The sequence below is a fragment of the Camelina sativa genome, chromosome 18 (assembly GCF_030686135.1).
Source record: "Camelina sativa cultivar CO46 ecotype springtype chromosome 18, ASM3068613v1".
NCBI classification, from domain to species: Eukaryota; Viridiplantae; Streptophyta; class Magnoliopsida; order Brassicales; family Brassicaceae; genus Camelina; species Camelina sativa.
This window is the reverse complement of record NC_141897.1, coordinates 14,124,965-14,141,501: the sequence shown is the minus strand read 5'-3', so window position 1 is coordinate 14,141,501 and position 16,537 is coordinate 14,124,965. Positions and strand designations below refer to the sequence as shown.

Here is a 16,537-nt window from a genome sequence, read left to right as displayed (position 1 = left end):
TTTGTAAATAATTTTTTAAATAAACAAAACTAAAATGGCATAACACAAAATGTACTTCAAAAATGTTAATATAGATGTATGTCAATATGTCTATAAGACTTACTAATTTGATATATAATTAGCGTGACCAAATTTTATATAAAAAAGTAATTATTTTCTCTCCTCCCCATTATATATTTTTATCTTTGTAATTCATATTTGTCTTACCCATTTAAAACTTACTATTGATTTTAAGGTTTATATTCCTTCATTTTTTAAACTATTTCTGATAAATCATTGTAATTCTTTTCCAAAATAAACTATACAACTATAATGTCTCATTATATGATCTTAGTTTTAAATACATTTTTTCAGCATATTCTCTGTTACTCTGTAACACAGTTTTCGTTGACTAACTTCAAATTCATATTGTTCAAGTTTATTATTAAAAAAAAACAGGAGAGCAATTAACTTTATAATTAACTGTATATAGTTGGGATTCTAATCTCTCTGTCCCCTTCATCTCTATTTCCATTCTATTTAGCCCCTCCTAATAAAAAAATGTATGTAAATGTTTATTTTCATTTAGATAACTAGTAAAAGACTAATAAATTTAAGGTTTCTTTCATATTTACATATCCAACCTAATTTTGGATCTAAATATGGATATCCATATCAATTTGGGATCTTAAATCCCCAAATCCATAACAAACCCCTAATTTATTTCTTCTCTTTTTTTCTTCTCTTGTTTCTTCTTCTCCGACTCGAGTCGACAGTTACAGAGGAGGATCAATCTCGTTTCATCTTATTTTGCTCTTCTTCTCTCGAAACTATTTCGTCTTCTTCTTCTTCTTCTTTTTTTTGTCGTCCATTTCTATCAATCCCCTTTCTTCTTCTCTTTGCACAAATCCACTGTGAGAAATCAAAATTCGCCGTGAGAAATCGGAATTCGCCCAGCTCGTGAATTCCACCTTCCACCTTCCGCATGTTAAGCTTGGAATCTCTTGATCCTTGTGTGATCTTAAGTTGGAGTGATTCAAATCTTATATCATCTTTGTTTATATATAAAAAAAAAATTCATTTCTGTGAGTTAATAAAATTAAAAAGTATTCTTATTTAAAGATATTTTTTTTAGATCTATTTAAAAAAAAACTATTCTTGTTTCCGTTTTGTGATCAAATAAAATACAAAAAAAGAAAAAATGCAAATTCTGGATCTAGTTTTGAGGACAAAACTTTTTTCAAGTAGTAGAGAATGATGCGATCATCACATATGCTAAACATGTAGCTGAACTACTTCAAGACAGATTTCCTGATGGACTTCCTGAACTACTCTCTACGAGCCAAACAAGAAAAAATTGATTGCTAAGGCAGATATATTGCTAGAAATCCTAGATCCACCATTATTCCTCATCATGACCATTGTTATGATTTCGCCATTATGGTTATTGATTTGTAATTAATTTAGAAATATTTTTAATTAATATAGATTATATGTAAGAGCTATAAAAAGGCTCATTTGTTTCATTGTAAAGATATAGAAGATTTTAGGAAAATAAAAGAGAGTGTTTTCTTACTTTGAAGCTTAGGCTTTGTTTTTGTTTATCTAAGTTAGGTGGATTCCTTTACTTAGTAAACATTTGTTCTTTTGTCTTTTTGAGCGAGTCATCAAGGCATAGAGCTTGTGTTTTATCAAAGTCTTATCACAACTCTGTGGTGCACTTCATTCCGCCATCACACCCCTCATTTGATCTCACATGAGAGAAGTGATCGCCAGCGTGTCAGATCTTCATCTTAGACCATCATTTCTTCACAATAGAGAAGCGACAACCAGCTTGTGGAGCCGCCATATCTATCCCATACGAGTCTCACCACCGGTCTTGTATCAAAGTACCTCGTGGAGACGATGGAATCTACTTGTGTCAACGTAAGTACGCGTTAGATGTACTCTCAGAACGTGGACTCATGGGTGCAAAACCGGAAGATACACCATTGTAACAGAATCACGGATTGCCAAACGACAGGGTGCATTCTTTGATGATCCGACTCGTTATCGAAGATTAGTTGGTCACTTAGTCTACTTGGTGATCACTAGGCCTGAACTTAGCTATGTTGTCCATATGATTGCTCAGTTTATGCAACAACCATGCACCCAACATTGGCAGGCGGCTTTGCGAGTGGTCCGCTATCTCAAAGGCTCTCCTGGCTGTGGAGTATTGTTCAGCTCTAAAGTGATCTTTCGCTCTCTGCTTATTGTGATTCAGATTATGCCTCTTGCCCGCTTACTCGAAGGTCGTTAACAACTTTTGTGATCATGTTGGGTGATTCACTAGTGTCTTGGAAGATAAAGAAGCAACATACATTGTCTTCTTCCTCCGCGGAAGCCGAGTACAGAGCCATGACTTATACTCAACGTAAACTCACATGGCTTATACTATGTCTTGGCGTTGGCGTTGCTCAACATAAAGCGATCCCTTTCTACTATGATAGTCAAGCAGCGATTCATATAGCAAACAATCTAGTGTTTCATGAACGCACCAAACATATCAAAGTAAATTGTCACTATGTCCGCGATAAGATCAAGGCTGGGATCAAAGACGGCAAAGCAACTAGCTGATCTCTTAACTAAAGCTTTAGGTCGTATCAGTTTAACTACTTATTTGGCAAGTTGGGCGTTCGAGACCTACCACTTCAACTTGAGAGGGGTATTGGGCCGAGCTGATGTATATTGGGCCCAGACACTAGCATATTCTCTTGCGTGATACAGTGTCAATACATGTTCTAGAACTTCCCATTTGTGCAGATTTGATTAGATACGATTGATTGTATATATGCTCTGTTTCGATGAATGAAATACACAGACTTTCTCCTTCATCTTTACATACTTTTAAATCGTTGGAAATTTATTTTATTTATTTGTTTAATAATAAGATAATGACAACAGTAAACTTTAAAAGTTCAAAAACATGAAAAACATTTGTTTTACACTATATTATTAGAAAAAAGAAAATATTTTTTTTGGTAATAAAAGGAGAGGGACAAGTGCTGAAACTACCCGATCCGTTTTTTTAAAAATATTAAAAAATAATTAATAATAATAATAATAAATACTCTAAACTAGTAGTCACATACCCACTAGTCACCTAACCACAATCAAACAAAACAGCAGAAGATATTCAATACCAATAAACCACTAAATAACCAACATTCAATAACCAGTATTAAACCAATAATCCAAACAACAAAGAACAAAGAACCAACAACCTAGCAATGTTCTATTGACCCAACTCTAGCAATGTAACAGAAGCCATACAACAACCAATCGAGCCACTATAACATCTTCCTCTTCATTGCCTTGATTCCACGATCACACTTTGCCTTTACCCGCAACACAAAAAAAAATTGAGATGCATGAGTATTTTATAAATACTCAGTGAGACAATCCTCCCATCTACTGGGCTATACACACAAACAATAAGATCTCTACATGCCACAAACAACAATCAATAAAACAAACCAGGCAATATACAAAACATCTGCATCATCCATCGCAACTGAAGAAGGGTGTTGACCGACACCAGATGGTATCGACCAGCACTGGCAATCTGGTGTCGACCGACACCATACTGGAATGCCAGGTAGCTCAGCTGCTGAGCTACACCAGCTGGAATGCCAGCTAGCTCAGCTGGACGAGCTGGAAGAGCTGGTTAACATAGCTCGGTGAACTGATCCGGTGCTAACCTAGATGGGTGGTCCGGTTAGCTAACACTCGAGCTGGCGGAGTGTGGTAGCTCGGTAGCATGAGCGGTCACCATCAAAAGGATGCGACTCTTCAAATACACGCCACTCATCGAAAAGGGGCGAGGAAGGGGCGTGCCCTTTCATGGAACACACCCATTGGCGTCTTATATATGGGATGGATGCCCAGCCCATTCAATACACCATCATCCCTCCATCGTACATCTATGCCTAAGAAGAAAATGAGGTGCGGCTCGGCGAGTACTTCGATATTCGTTCGAACTGATACGCATGTTACCTCTCTATTGAATGTACGATTAGACGAGTGACGGTTCGACAATCAGGTCAAACCGATCAAAGGATAAGCGACTGTTTGACGATGGTGTCATACTGATCGCAGGATGATCAGCGATTCGATCATAGAGTCGGGCCGATCAAAATGTCATCGACGATCCGCGCCAATGGACAGATCGATCAAGGATTGATCAGTAATTCAATCGCTAGTCGGATCGGGTGATCGTATGATCAACGATTCGAGTCGTAGGTTGGATTGACTGGTCGGGTGGTCGACAAGTCGTTCGAAAGTATCGGCCTGGTCGGTATTTGATCGACGATTCAATTATGGGGTCGGATCGATCGATCGGACCTGGTTCTGATACGAAGACCGATGAGCCGATCAAGGTTCAAAGGTATGACCGATGGGTCAACTAACGCCATGTTTAGTGCCAAGCTTCGGGAACACGAGTTGTTCGGAAAGCCGATAGCGCAACCGATCACCGTGCCCGAAGGGACTATTAGTCCCCGTCTCTAATGTGTGCAAAGCCTATGGGGTTGGTTGGTTGTATGGCTAAGTCACAAAGGGATGAGTCAAGGATAAAGTTACATTCCGCTGCGTATAAAGGTTTACAAAGCAAGAACGCGAGCCAAAGCTAAGTAAACAGGTCAAATCAATGGATGTTTGGCCGGGAATGGGGTCAAACGAAAGTCGTGATCACGAACGCCGAGACCGGATCGGGGTCTTTCACATATCTTCTCAACCAATTTAGCATATGATACATCACTAGATGATGTCTTCATAAGAAAAGAATAAACTTCCTTATCTTCTCTTGAAATCCATCGTACATCTTCTCTGATACTTGAATAGTATCCATCATAAAGAAAGCGTATCACTGAAGTCTTTGGCATTGTCACCTGAAAAAGAAAGAGAAAGAAAACAGTCAATTTCCATTTTTTAGTAGCAGTTCATAAACATAGTTGTACACATCTGTCTCAGTTGCACCAAATTTTTGGATCCTTAATTTCCTACATAGTTGTACCAAATGGTCCCAGTTGTCCCAGATCTGAAATTCTCAATATTTTTACAAAATCCAGCATTCAAGCTCAAATTCAACCTTTCTCAATCATAATAACCAACACAAGACCTTCATCCACTAAGAAAACTAGTCTACTAACCTTAACAAGCATAAAGACCAAATAAATTTATAAATCTACAATTTTTCCAATCATTCCAATTGAGATTCCACAACAATTTTACTAAACAATGTTAATGTTATATCTAAGGTAATTTTTGTCACATTGCTAATCTAGAGAGTAAGAGAGTTTAAAACTACCTTCAAGTGAGTGTTAATCGTGGATGAAGAAGAAGAAGAGACGGAAGATGATTCAAAATCGTAAGAATGAGAGAGGAGCTCAATATCGGATCGTTTTATTACATTTTTGGCAAATGAGAGAGGATAAAGAGTTTTTATTATTGATTATTTTTATTTTTTCTTTTTGGGATTTAAATTTATAATATAATATAAGAAAGGTATAGTGGAATTTTGATGATATTAGAAAAGATAGGGATAACGAAAATAAGTAGGAGTTTTTCAAATTGGATTTGGACCAAAACGCGCAGAGATTAAAATTCATATAATTGTTTAAAACAAATAATAATTCATTATTTTGTTTTTTAAAAGTCATTGTAATGCAAAATTGTCATCTTATCTGTTTTTTTTTTTTATTTTTCTGTTTACAATTAGTTTATAATTTTGTCCTCATGGATTTTTTGAATTGGTTTTTGTTATTTTATTCTCAAAAATGATCTTTGTTTTATTTCTTTAGTTAAAACTTAAAACTTCTTATTTCTAAAAAAAATAAAAAAATAAAAAAAAAAAAACTGAAAACTTCTTAGTGTTTTTTGTTTTGTTTTGAGGCCATTGACTATGCCTTGTTGGCGTCACAAACTTGAGCTACTAGCCAACGACCGATGGCTAGTCTTCGTCTGTGCCATGTGGATCCAATCCGTAGCCGGCGTCGGTTATTTATTCGGCGGCTCTATGTCTCCGGCGATCAAGTCATCCCTTGGTTACAATCAGAAACAGATCGCTCTACTCGGCGTTGCTAAGAACCTCGGTGACGCCATCGGATTCGTCTCCGGTGCTTTATCTGAGGTCTCACCTTCCTGGGTGGTTCTAATCATCGGATTCGGCTATGGTGTTGTTTGGCTCGTCGTCACTGGTCAATTGCCTAATTTGCCTCTCTGGATGGTTAGAGATGATTCAATTTTTGCATAAACACATTCGTTTTCTTGGTTTAAGTAATTTTGATGCTCTTAACCAATTTTGATTTGTGGTATACTTAAGATTTTTAATCGGTTATAGCATTAAGTTGATTCCACGTTTGATCTCATTCCACTCTGGGGACTTGCTTGCTTTAGCAAGCACTTGATTTAATGTTCTTGATTCTAGTTTTGTCAACTATATATAGAAAGTAACAGTTTTTTTCTTTTGTTCGTACAGTTGTTTGTTGCTATATTCGTGGGAACAAATGGAGAAACCTACTACAATACAGCATCGCTTGTGTCATGCATTCATAACTTCCCGGAGAGCCGTGGTCCTGTTGTTGGAATCTTGAAAGGGTTTTCTGGTTTGAGTGGAGCAATCTTGACTCAGGTTTATTTGATGTTCAACCCTTCTCATGATTCTTCGGTTATTCTCATGGTTGCTCTTGGACCACCAGTAGTGGTTCTTGCTCTGCTATTCATTGTTAGACCCGTTGATGAAAGGAGTTGCAGAACGAACTTGTGGCTATTTACGGTTTTTGTGTTGTTCTTGCTGTATATTTACTAGGACTGTTGGTACTTCAGAGTCTTGTTGATATATCTCAAACTACTATCACAACCTCTGGAGCTATCCTTGTCGTTTTCATGGTTGTTCCGGTTATTGTCCCTTTTTCATCGGTTTTCATCTATGGTAATAATGTCACCTTAATGAAGTCCGAAGAAGGAACTTCCAATGTGGATGAGCATGAGGTTAAAACTTTGATTGAGAGAAGTGACATACTGCCGAGAAGAAAAGAGCACCGTGTATAGGAGAAGATTTTACCTTGTTACAAGCTTTGGGACAAGCTGACTTCTGGCTTATATTTATGTCTCTGGTTCTACAACAACACCAAGATATTTGTCTCACTGATCAGCATCTCGAATTTTCTTGGCCGTGTTGCTGGTGGCTACTTCTCTGAGCTAATCATACGGTACAAAACCCTCAAAACCATTTCACTTTCACATCAAACATATTATGTTATAGACGCAACTCTGTTTCTTACTGACGTTTTCATCACTTTCTTCTTCTTGACAAGAAAACTCTCACTTCCAAGAACATTGGCAATGTCTGCGGTTCAGGCGATAATGTCTTTAGGGCTTTTCTACTATGCAATAGACTGGCCAGGGAAGATCTACGTAGTCACCATTGTAATAGGAATGGGTTATGGCGCTCATTGGGCCATTGCTCCTGCTTCAGTCTCTGACATTTGTGGCTTGAAGTGCTTTGGTTCTCTCTATAATTTCCAGATTACAGCTTTGCCTATTGGGTCGTTTGTTTTCTCAGGTGTGATTGCTAGCAACATCTATGACTACTACGCCAGAAAGCAAGCTGGAACCACCACAGAGACTGAGTCGCTCGTCTGCACGGGATCAGTTTGTTATTCAGTCACGTGTGGTCTCATGTCCATGTTGTGTCTAATGGCCATGGTGTTTAGTTTGAGTGTTGTTTATAGGACTAGGAAGTTTTACTTGAGGCTTCACCGAGTCTCAAAGACTTAAAGATTTTGTAATTGCGTAAGCATTTGTCATTTAGATCTTTCGAAGATATATATGTAAGCAATTTCTACAAGCTTCGGTTCCATCAAACATGTCTAATTAGAGTTTATATGTGTTGATATTAAAAGATAATTAGTCAAAAGAGTTCAATGCGTTTAGACAGTTTTGTGTGTTATGATAATTGTGTTAAAAAAATAATAAATAAAATATCTTATTACAGTTTATAGAGAAATAAATAAGTCTTTAATTTGTTCAAATTTTTTTTTATAAAGCAAAAAGAGAAATAAATCCAACACATATATACTATAAATTGATTAATTTAGACAAACACTAATTGCAGAGTTTGAGAATGGAAATAACTTAAAATTGAGCACTGGAAACTTTGACTAGATACATTTTACCATAAAAAAAAAAAAATGCTGTTCGAAGCTCTATAAATTGAGCTTCTTCATCGATTAATCTAACGAAGAAGCATAAACAAAATCACCTACTACAAGTCTAAAGCTGTTCTTTTCTTGGTTGTTTTTCAACGTAGAGGTATGTATATATATATATATATATATACTTTCATCACATACGTTACAATGCATCATTCCTTTCTCAATTATGTTATGTAATATGATATGAATATCTCTCTTTTGATGGTGTTTTCAGATATTTATTAGCTTCAATTTTAGAGACATCAATATCTTCGGATCTAACTAAACGTACATGGTTTTGAAACCCGAATCTGTTTTCATGAGTTATTGAAGTATTTTTGTTCCTCTTTAGATCTGGACATCTATATTTGAAACAGATCTTACGGAAAATATATTAATTAATTAGAAAAACAATTTTGTTGGATTTTAAACTTCATGATTGATCTATAACGAATTTTAGGGCGCATGCAAACAATCTAGTTGGATTTTAAATTTCATGATTGATCCATAACGAATTTTGGTTCAACTTATGTTTTACAAAACTTATGTCTTCATTGATTTGTTATACTATACTCAAAAAGCTTTCTCTCTTATCGGTTCAACTTTGTTCAAGAAATGGACGCTGGCGACGATATCGATAGGTTCCTACAAAATATCCGCAAAAATAGAGGCAGACGTGACAGACTCGAGAATACTCCAAATATAATTGGAGGTGCTTCTGCTGAAAAGGCTTGGAATGGAATCAAACAACGCCTTAAGAAGATTTCATCTACCTCTCAAGACAACAATGGTGGTGCTGAAGAGATAAGCCCTCTTCGATCTAAGTTTGTTATAGATAATGATTTCTATGACTTTGACAAGGACCGAGTTGAAGCTTCGTTTAAAGAGAACGAAGTATGGGCAGCTTATGGTGGTATTGATGGAAAGCCCCGACTATATGCACTGGTGCATAGTGTTGTCTCTCAAGAACCGTTCAACTTGTGTATTTCTTGGCTGGATATTACCAAAGATGAGGAACCGGCTACAATGAACTGGGTTGATTCAGGTTTTTCCAAGACAAGCGGACGCTTCTCAATCGGGGAACGCATCAACACCACAGCTCTCAAGCTATTCTCACATAGACTCAAGTGTACAAAAGATGCTGAAGGGTTTATTCACATCTATCCAACCAAAGGTGATGTGTGGGCTTTGTATACAAACTGGTCGCCATCTTGGGGAGACGAAGATGATTGGGACGATGAAGAAGATCGGAACGAGTATGATATCGTTGAAGTGGTTGAAGACTTCGATAGGGAATTAGGTGTAATGGTTTTGCCATTAGTGAAGGTCCCTGGATTCATATCTGTCTTTCGTCGCGATTCTGATCAGTTGGCATTCTCAGTCAAAGAAATGCTCAAGTTTTCACATCAGGTGGTCTATCACAGGCTCACTGGTCAGGAAGGTGAGAATGTTCCAGAAGATTGTTTGGAGCTTGATCCAGCAGCTTTGCCACCGGAGCTTTGGGGGGATCTCTCGGAGGACGAGCTTCTCACTGAGGACGAGATGAGTGAATGAGAGGATTAAGTCAAAGGTTTTAACCGGAGTCTGATACCCTGCTTTTTTTTTTTTTTTTTCGTTGCTTTTTATATTTGATTCAAGAAACTGCATTGAAGCTGAGTCAGTATTGATTCAGTGAATTTATCTTTACTTTTAATTTTGTTTTTGGATGTTGTTTGATGCTCCTAGCATATGGTTGTATCTTGAAGCAGGGTTTTTCAGATTGTAATGAGACTTTGATCTTATGTTTTCTATATCATTTTAGAACTCATATCTCCATATATGCATACTACAATAGAAAGTAAGCCAGACCCACCGGCCACCACAGAGATTGAGTCGCTCATCTACACTGTCTCGGTGTGTCATTTGTCGTCTCAATGTCTCATGTCCATGTTGTGTCTAATAATTAACAATGGTGTTTTAATTGAGGCTTCACCGAGTCTCAAAGACTTGAAGATAATGCTAAGATATATATGTAAGCAATTTCTACAAGTTTCATTGGAAGATATAGATCAATAGTAGGAAATGTGAACGCAATTTACGTATAAACTGGAGCTCACGTTATAGAATGTAATATTAAAACATAATACTGTAATTAGCATAAAGAGTTAACTAACCATCTTGTTTACTCATATCCTGTTTTATATTTGGAAGCGAAATACACATCAATGACATCATGTAACACCCACAAATCAAATTTCCGGTTTGGATGTCCATAGACACCGGTCGACACCATTTAGCGGTTTGTGCTCGGGCTGTTTCTAATCTCCTTTTTGGCTTGGTTTAGTGGAAAACCCTAGGCTCGGATATTTAAGGAGAAAACCAAACACCCTTGTTTCTATTAGCCACTTTTTGTCCTCCAAAGAGTTTGAGAAAAGAGAAATAGTTTCCTGTGAGTTTCCTGAGAGTTCTAAGCCTTTTGGAGTCATTTGTGCGTGTGAATGGAGAACTAAGGCTAAGGACATGTTGGCAGGGTTGTTGTTTCAATGATCAATCTCACTGTTTTGCATGATCTTGTAACACTATTCGGACCCACAAGTGATGCAAATGAGATCAGTAGCGGAATGCTTTAGAAAAGAAGCCAGAAGAGCAAATATTGATGTACATAAGTACAAAGTGGGAGATCTTGCTGGAGCCAAAAAAATTGTTGTCAAGAAAAAAGATCTTGATTCTGAACTTTGTGGTCCTCTCCGTCTCAATGTAGTTCCTCATGTGCGGACCGCTTTTGCAAAAAAAAAATCAACGGTGAATCAACTGATTGGTATGCTGTTTTAGCGGTTGATCCAACTGCATGCGGATCATAAAACGATCAAAAATGGTTACAAAGAAACTAGTTCTTGACATTATCTGTGACGTTGGCGACTCTATGGGTAGCATTGATGAAGCAAACAAGATATTGGGTGATGCATGGACATCTATGAAGAAATCTTATGACAGGAGCCGCCAAATCAATATAATTCTAGAATATGGAGGGAGACATGATGAACTCGAGATTAATCCAGGAAGTTTTTTGGGCTGAAAAGACTACGACTACAATCAATGTAAGTTATGAAAGGTGTGCATATGCTTCCTAAAGATTGCTCATTTGCTTGGAGCTTGATGCAACAGCTTTTTTTCACTGGATCTTCTCGTAGTTCTCACTTGGGAGGATATGATGAGTGAATGGGAGGATTAAGTAAAGGTTGTCATGGAAGCTTAAAACCTTTTTTGTTTTTTTTTTTTGTTTTCATTCTCTTTTTTTTTCCTTTTGAGATTTGATTCAAGGAACTTTAATGAAGTTGAGTTAGTATTGGTTATGTACTAATTCAGTGAATTTATCTTTACTTTTTATTTTATTTTTGAGTGTTGTTTGATGCTCTTAGCATATATGGTTGTATCTTGTATCAAGGTATTTCTGATTGGAAAGAATCATATGTTATATAATTTTAAAACTCATATCTACCTCCAAATATTTCAAAAATTTTACTTCAGGCTTCACCAATAGTGTAAGCTATAACTATCTTTTGCTATTTAACTGAAATAATAAAATAAATATTTTATTCTTCATCTAAGTGATTGTTATTTGCAATGGAGATTACCGAATAAAGTTGGTTAAACATTTTAAAAGAATATGGCTATTTTTAAATGATGAACCTGGCAATGTTCAATTTTGGTTGTTTCATTTTCTGATCACTCCTTTTTTCACTAAGAGGAAATGACACTAGATAATAACCCGTGCTATTGCACTCGATGAAATTTTTGTTTGAGATATTACATTTGTAAATATATTTATTTAGTATAACATTTATTATACAAACATATATTGGTTTGAATTCATCGTTTAAAATAATAATAGTTTTACTATAAATTTTAGATTGACATGATGGCAGATCTGGATCGAATGTGAACTGAATTAGTGTTCGGTTAGATTTTTATCAAAATATTTAACTATCAAATCAGATAAAGCCACAGAAAAAACTAAAATTTAATGAACCAAATGATTTAAATAAAATTTTTAACCCGGTCAAACCCGTCCGCTAAGCCATCCCGCAACGGGTTTAAATATTTTAAACCGCAAAATATCTTTACATCTGTCCCGCTTGAATTCGTGAGATTTGCGGATAACCCAAATGCATTTTAATAAATCATTTTTCTAATATATAAAATATATTTAAAGATTAAACTTAATTTATATTAATAAAGTTATGTGATAAAAATTTTAAGAATAAGACATTTGGTTTTGTTTTTTTTGTTAAAAACACAATGACATATAGCTGTAAATAATAAATCAAAATGAGGTTAAATAACTAAATTTATCTCGAGCTCTGTGGCGGCGACACATCAGCTTTTTCAATAGAATGTTTCTCTATTAATATATAAGGGATTTAAAGCTTAAACTTAATTTATATTAATAAAGTTATGTGATAAAATTTTTAAGAATAACACATTTGTTTTTTTTTTATTAAAAACACAATTGCATATAGCTATAAATAATAAATTAAAATGAGGCTAAGTAACTAAACTTGTCTTGACTTTTCTGAGGACGACACATCAGTTTTTTCAATAGTTTTTTCAATTGAATGCTTTTCTATTAATATATAGGGAATATTTTCTTCTTCGTGTAAATAAGTGATTGTTATTTGCAATGGAGATTACCGGATAAAGTTTGTTAAACATTTTAAAAGAATATGGCTATTTTTAAACGATGAACCTTGCAATGTTCAATTTTGGTTGTTTCATTTTCTGATCACTCCTTTTTTCAGTAAAGAGGAAATGACACAAATGGACGAATCAAGGAACATAAATTGTAGAGCAAAGCTCTAATTCCAAATATGTTGGTAAAACAGAGGTGTCAACAAAGATGATAGACCCGAGAACAAGAATAGTTTTGCGAAATAATATTTTATTGTTTGATGATTAAAACTGAATGAGACTACATGAATATATAGAAAGTAAACGTTACTGACAAATACATAAAAGACACCCATTAACCCATAGACTCATTATGTTCTACAATTAAAAGATTACACCCAACTTGATTAGAAATCAGTGACAAATATTTTTAGTTTACCCATTTATTTATTTTCATGTTTGAATCAATTTTCAACAAAGAAGAAGCTAGAAGAGTGAAAGCACTGTGAAGAAATATTTCGAAGACTGATCTTGCTGGAGCCGAAAAAAATAAATATTATCACACATACATTGTAAAGTACATATGAATGGATGATTCTTACTGAGTATTACGATTAGTATTTATATAGGGTATGATCGTGCTAGAGTAAATGTACAACAATAAATATAATATACTAGTTAACATAACTGGAGATATGTCTTATATTCCTAGGAGGTAATTGATCTAATGGAGATAGTGATTGATCTAATCATGAATATGATTGATCTTCTATAGGCCCCTCAAGATGGAGGGTCTTGGGGAGACTCCAATCTTGAAAGTCAAGTCCTTTGAACAGTAGGAGAGAGAGGTTTGGTAAGTAAGTCCGCCAATTGATCACGAGTAGAAACATGAACAACACGCAAAGCTCCATCTTGAACCATAGTCCGAATGAAATGGTAATCAATGGCAATATGCTTCATCCTAGAGTAGAAAACAGGATTAGCACACAAATAAGCAGTTCCATGTTATCACAATAGACAGTTGGCGTTGATGGTAATGAGAGACCAAGCTCCGTAAGGAGTGAACAGAACCATCGGAGTTCCGAAGCCGTATTAGCACCTGACCGATATTCAGCCTCCGTTGATGACCGCAAAACCTCTGTCTGCTTTTTGGAGGACCAGGAGACAGGATTATGACCAAGATAAGTCACATATGCATTAGTAGAGACGTAATCATCTACATCACCTGCCCAATCCACATCAGAATAAGCATGTACAGAGAGAGGATTATGTCGTTTTAAGAAAATAACATGAGTAGGTGTGCCCTTTAGGTACCTAAGAACACGTTTCGCAGCTTGCCAATGTTGATCTGTTGGTGAATGCATGTACTGAGACAATCGATTGACTGCATAAGAATTATCTGGTCTTGTAAAGGCCAGATATTGAAAACTGCCCACAATACTTCGATATTCACTTGGATCCGCAAGCTTGTTGCCCGAGTGTTGTGAGAACTTTGGAGTAGTGGCCATCGGAGTAAGAGCTGGTTTTGCAAGTAACATGTTTGTTCAAGCCAGCAAATCAAGTATGTACTTCTGTTGATTAAGATGAAGACCAGTAGGAATGCGAGTAGCTTCAACACCCATAAAGTAATGCAAATCTTCATGGTCCTTGACGGAGAACCTTGTAGCCAGTCCATCAAGCGTCGCATTGAGAAGAGTCTGATCGTTTCCTGTGACTAAGATATCATCTACATAACCAACATATAGACAATAGAAGGACCAGCTCTCAGGATAAATAACGAGGTGTCAGCAACCGAGTTAACAAATCCAGTAGCAACAAGATAATTCCGGAGTTCAATATACCAGGCGCGGGGAGCTTGCTTAAGACCGTATATAGCTTTACGTAACCTGCGCACGTGATGTGGTCGATCAGGATCAACAAATCCCGGAGGCTGAGACATGTATACCTCCTCTGTGAGAGTTCCTTGAAGAAACGCATTGTTGACGTCAAGTTGACGGATCGGCCAATCGAGATCAACGGCAACGCCAAGAACAATGTGAATGGTTGTGGTCTTGATTACCGGAATGAAGGTTTCAGCATAATCCAAGCCTTGTTGTTGATTATATCCTTTAGCGACTAGGCGAGCTTTATGTCAACTGATGGTGCCATCGGGTTGTACTTGGTTGTAAAAACCCAATGACATCCCACAATTGTAACTGGAGGAGACAGAGGTGGTACCAGATCCCATGTATGCATTCGAATTTGAGCATTGATTTCAGCAGTCACGCTGGACGCCACCGTTCATCTTGGAGAGCTTGGTGAGTAGTACGCGGTTGATAGTCGGGTGAGGAAGCAACAGTGGCAGAGAGAACATACCGTGGGTTTGGTTTAACAATTCCCTATTTGGCTCGAGTATGGATTGGATGGTTGTTGTCAAGATGGGCAGGAACGGGTGGAGAGTGGATCAAGGCTGTGGAATTTGAGGATGTTGACGGAGAGGTCTGGGTTTTATTTGAAGCAAGAGAATTGTGGCGAGAGGAGGACGATGAAGAATGATTGGTATTGGTGGTCGGAGTTTCATGTTGGGAAGGAGGCGAAGACGATGGAGGTGTATTAATGGGCGTTGATGGACTCGTATTTGGTAATGGGCTTTGTGGCTGAGAGTGATGTTGAGCCGTGGGTTGCGGTCCATTTTTTGAAGGAGCAGTGGGCTCAGTGAGAAAAGAGGAGGAAATCGAGTTTCAAGAACTTACCTGAGAGAAGGACGAACCAGAGGCGGATGACGATGACAAAGAGTGAAGGTCCAAGCACGGGGGAGATATCACAGGCGCAAAAGGCAAAACCGAAGTTGATAATGGAGTTATGAGTGGCGAAGAGGAAGTAGAAGTCGAATCAGAAGTCGTCGAGACCACCGGCATAGGAAAGACGAAGGGGAACCGGGATTCATCAAAAACCACATGTCGTGAGACATATAGACGATTCGATGGTAGGTGAAGACAGTAATACGCACTTTGGGAGAGTGAGTAGCCGAGAAAAACAAAGGGTAACGATCGATTGTCCAACTTGTGAGAAGCATACAGACGTAACCATGGGTAACATTGGCAGCCAAAAATTTGCAGCTTCTCATAATGTGGTCGAGTCCCAAAAAGCTTCTCAAATGGTGATGACATTGTAAGGACTGGTGTAGGAAGACGATTAATCAAGTACACTGCTGTAGCTAAAGCATATGGCCAAATGCTTTTAGGAACCGAGGCTTGAGACAGCAGAGTGAGACCAGTTTCCACAATATGTCTGTGTTTCCTTTCTGATAGACCATTATGTTCAGGAGTGTGGAGAGGAGTTGTAAGGTGAGAAATGCCATGAGCAGCCAAAAATTCACGAAGTGCAATAAACTCACCACCATTGTAGGAATAAAGTGTGCTAATGCGGGTCTGAAATTTATTTTCGACAAGGGTTTTAAAAGCTATGAAAGTGTTTCTGACTTGTGATTTGAGTTGAAGAGGGTAGAGCCAGGTATATCTAGTAAAGTGATCCACAAGTACAAGATAATATTTGTAGTTATCATGAGAAGTGATTGGAGAGGTCCAAACATCAGTAAATATGTATTCGAGTGGTTTAGTAGAAACGATGGTAGAGTGAGTAAAGGGAAGCTTAGGAGATTTATTCAATAAGCAGTCAGAACATGACTGTGAAAAAGA

General features: G+C 37.0%; 1 protein-coding gene and 1 pseudogene across 3 annotated transcripts; both read left to right on the top strand.

The window, feature by feature from the left end:
• Positions 1 to 5,878: 5,878 nt before the first annotated feature.
• On the top strand, positions 5,879 to 7,867 carry LOC104761046 (protein NUCLEAR FUSION DEFECTIVE 4-like; annotated as a pseudogene). Its single transcript, XR_015589523.1, has 3 exons — positions 5,879 to 6,244; positions 6,497 to 7,229; positions 7,335 to 7,867. The product of XR_015589523.1 is annotated as a protein NUCLEAR FUSION DEFECTIVE 4-like (transcript).
• A 290-nt stretch (positions 7,868 to 8,157) lies between these two features.
• LOC104761045 (uncharacterized) lies at positions 8,158 to 10,030 on the top strand. 2 transcript variants are annotated; one of them, XM_087500293.1, is made up of 3 exons: positions 8,158 to 8,331; positions 8,449 to 8,501; positions 8,827 to 10,030. In XM_087500293.1, the coding sequence occupies exon 3, from the start codon at positions 8,829 to 8,831 to the stop codon at positions 9,765 to 9,767; it is 939 nt and encodes a 312-aa protein (XP_087356419.1). In that variant the 5' UTR covers positions 8,158 to 8,331; positions 8,449 to 8,501; positions 8,827 to 8,828; the 3' UTR covers positions 9,768 to 10,030. The 2 variants fall into 2 exon arrangements, with proteins under 2 accessions (XP_087356419.1, XP_019095614.1); XM_019240069.2 differs by lacking the exon at positions 8,449 to 8,501 and having other exon boundaries at positions 8,160 to 8,331.
• Positions 10,031 to 16,537: the final 6,507 nt, after the last annotated feature.

Bases quoted from the DNA above. Each gene is read 5' to 3' on its own strand.
- LOC104761045 (XM_087500293.1), top strand. From the start codon at position 8,829: ATGGACGCTGGCGACGATATCGATAGGTTCCTACAAAATATCCGCAAA.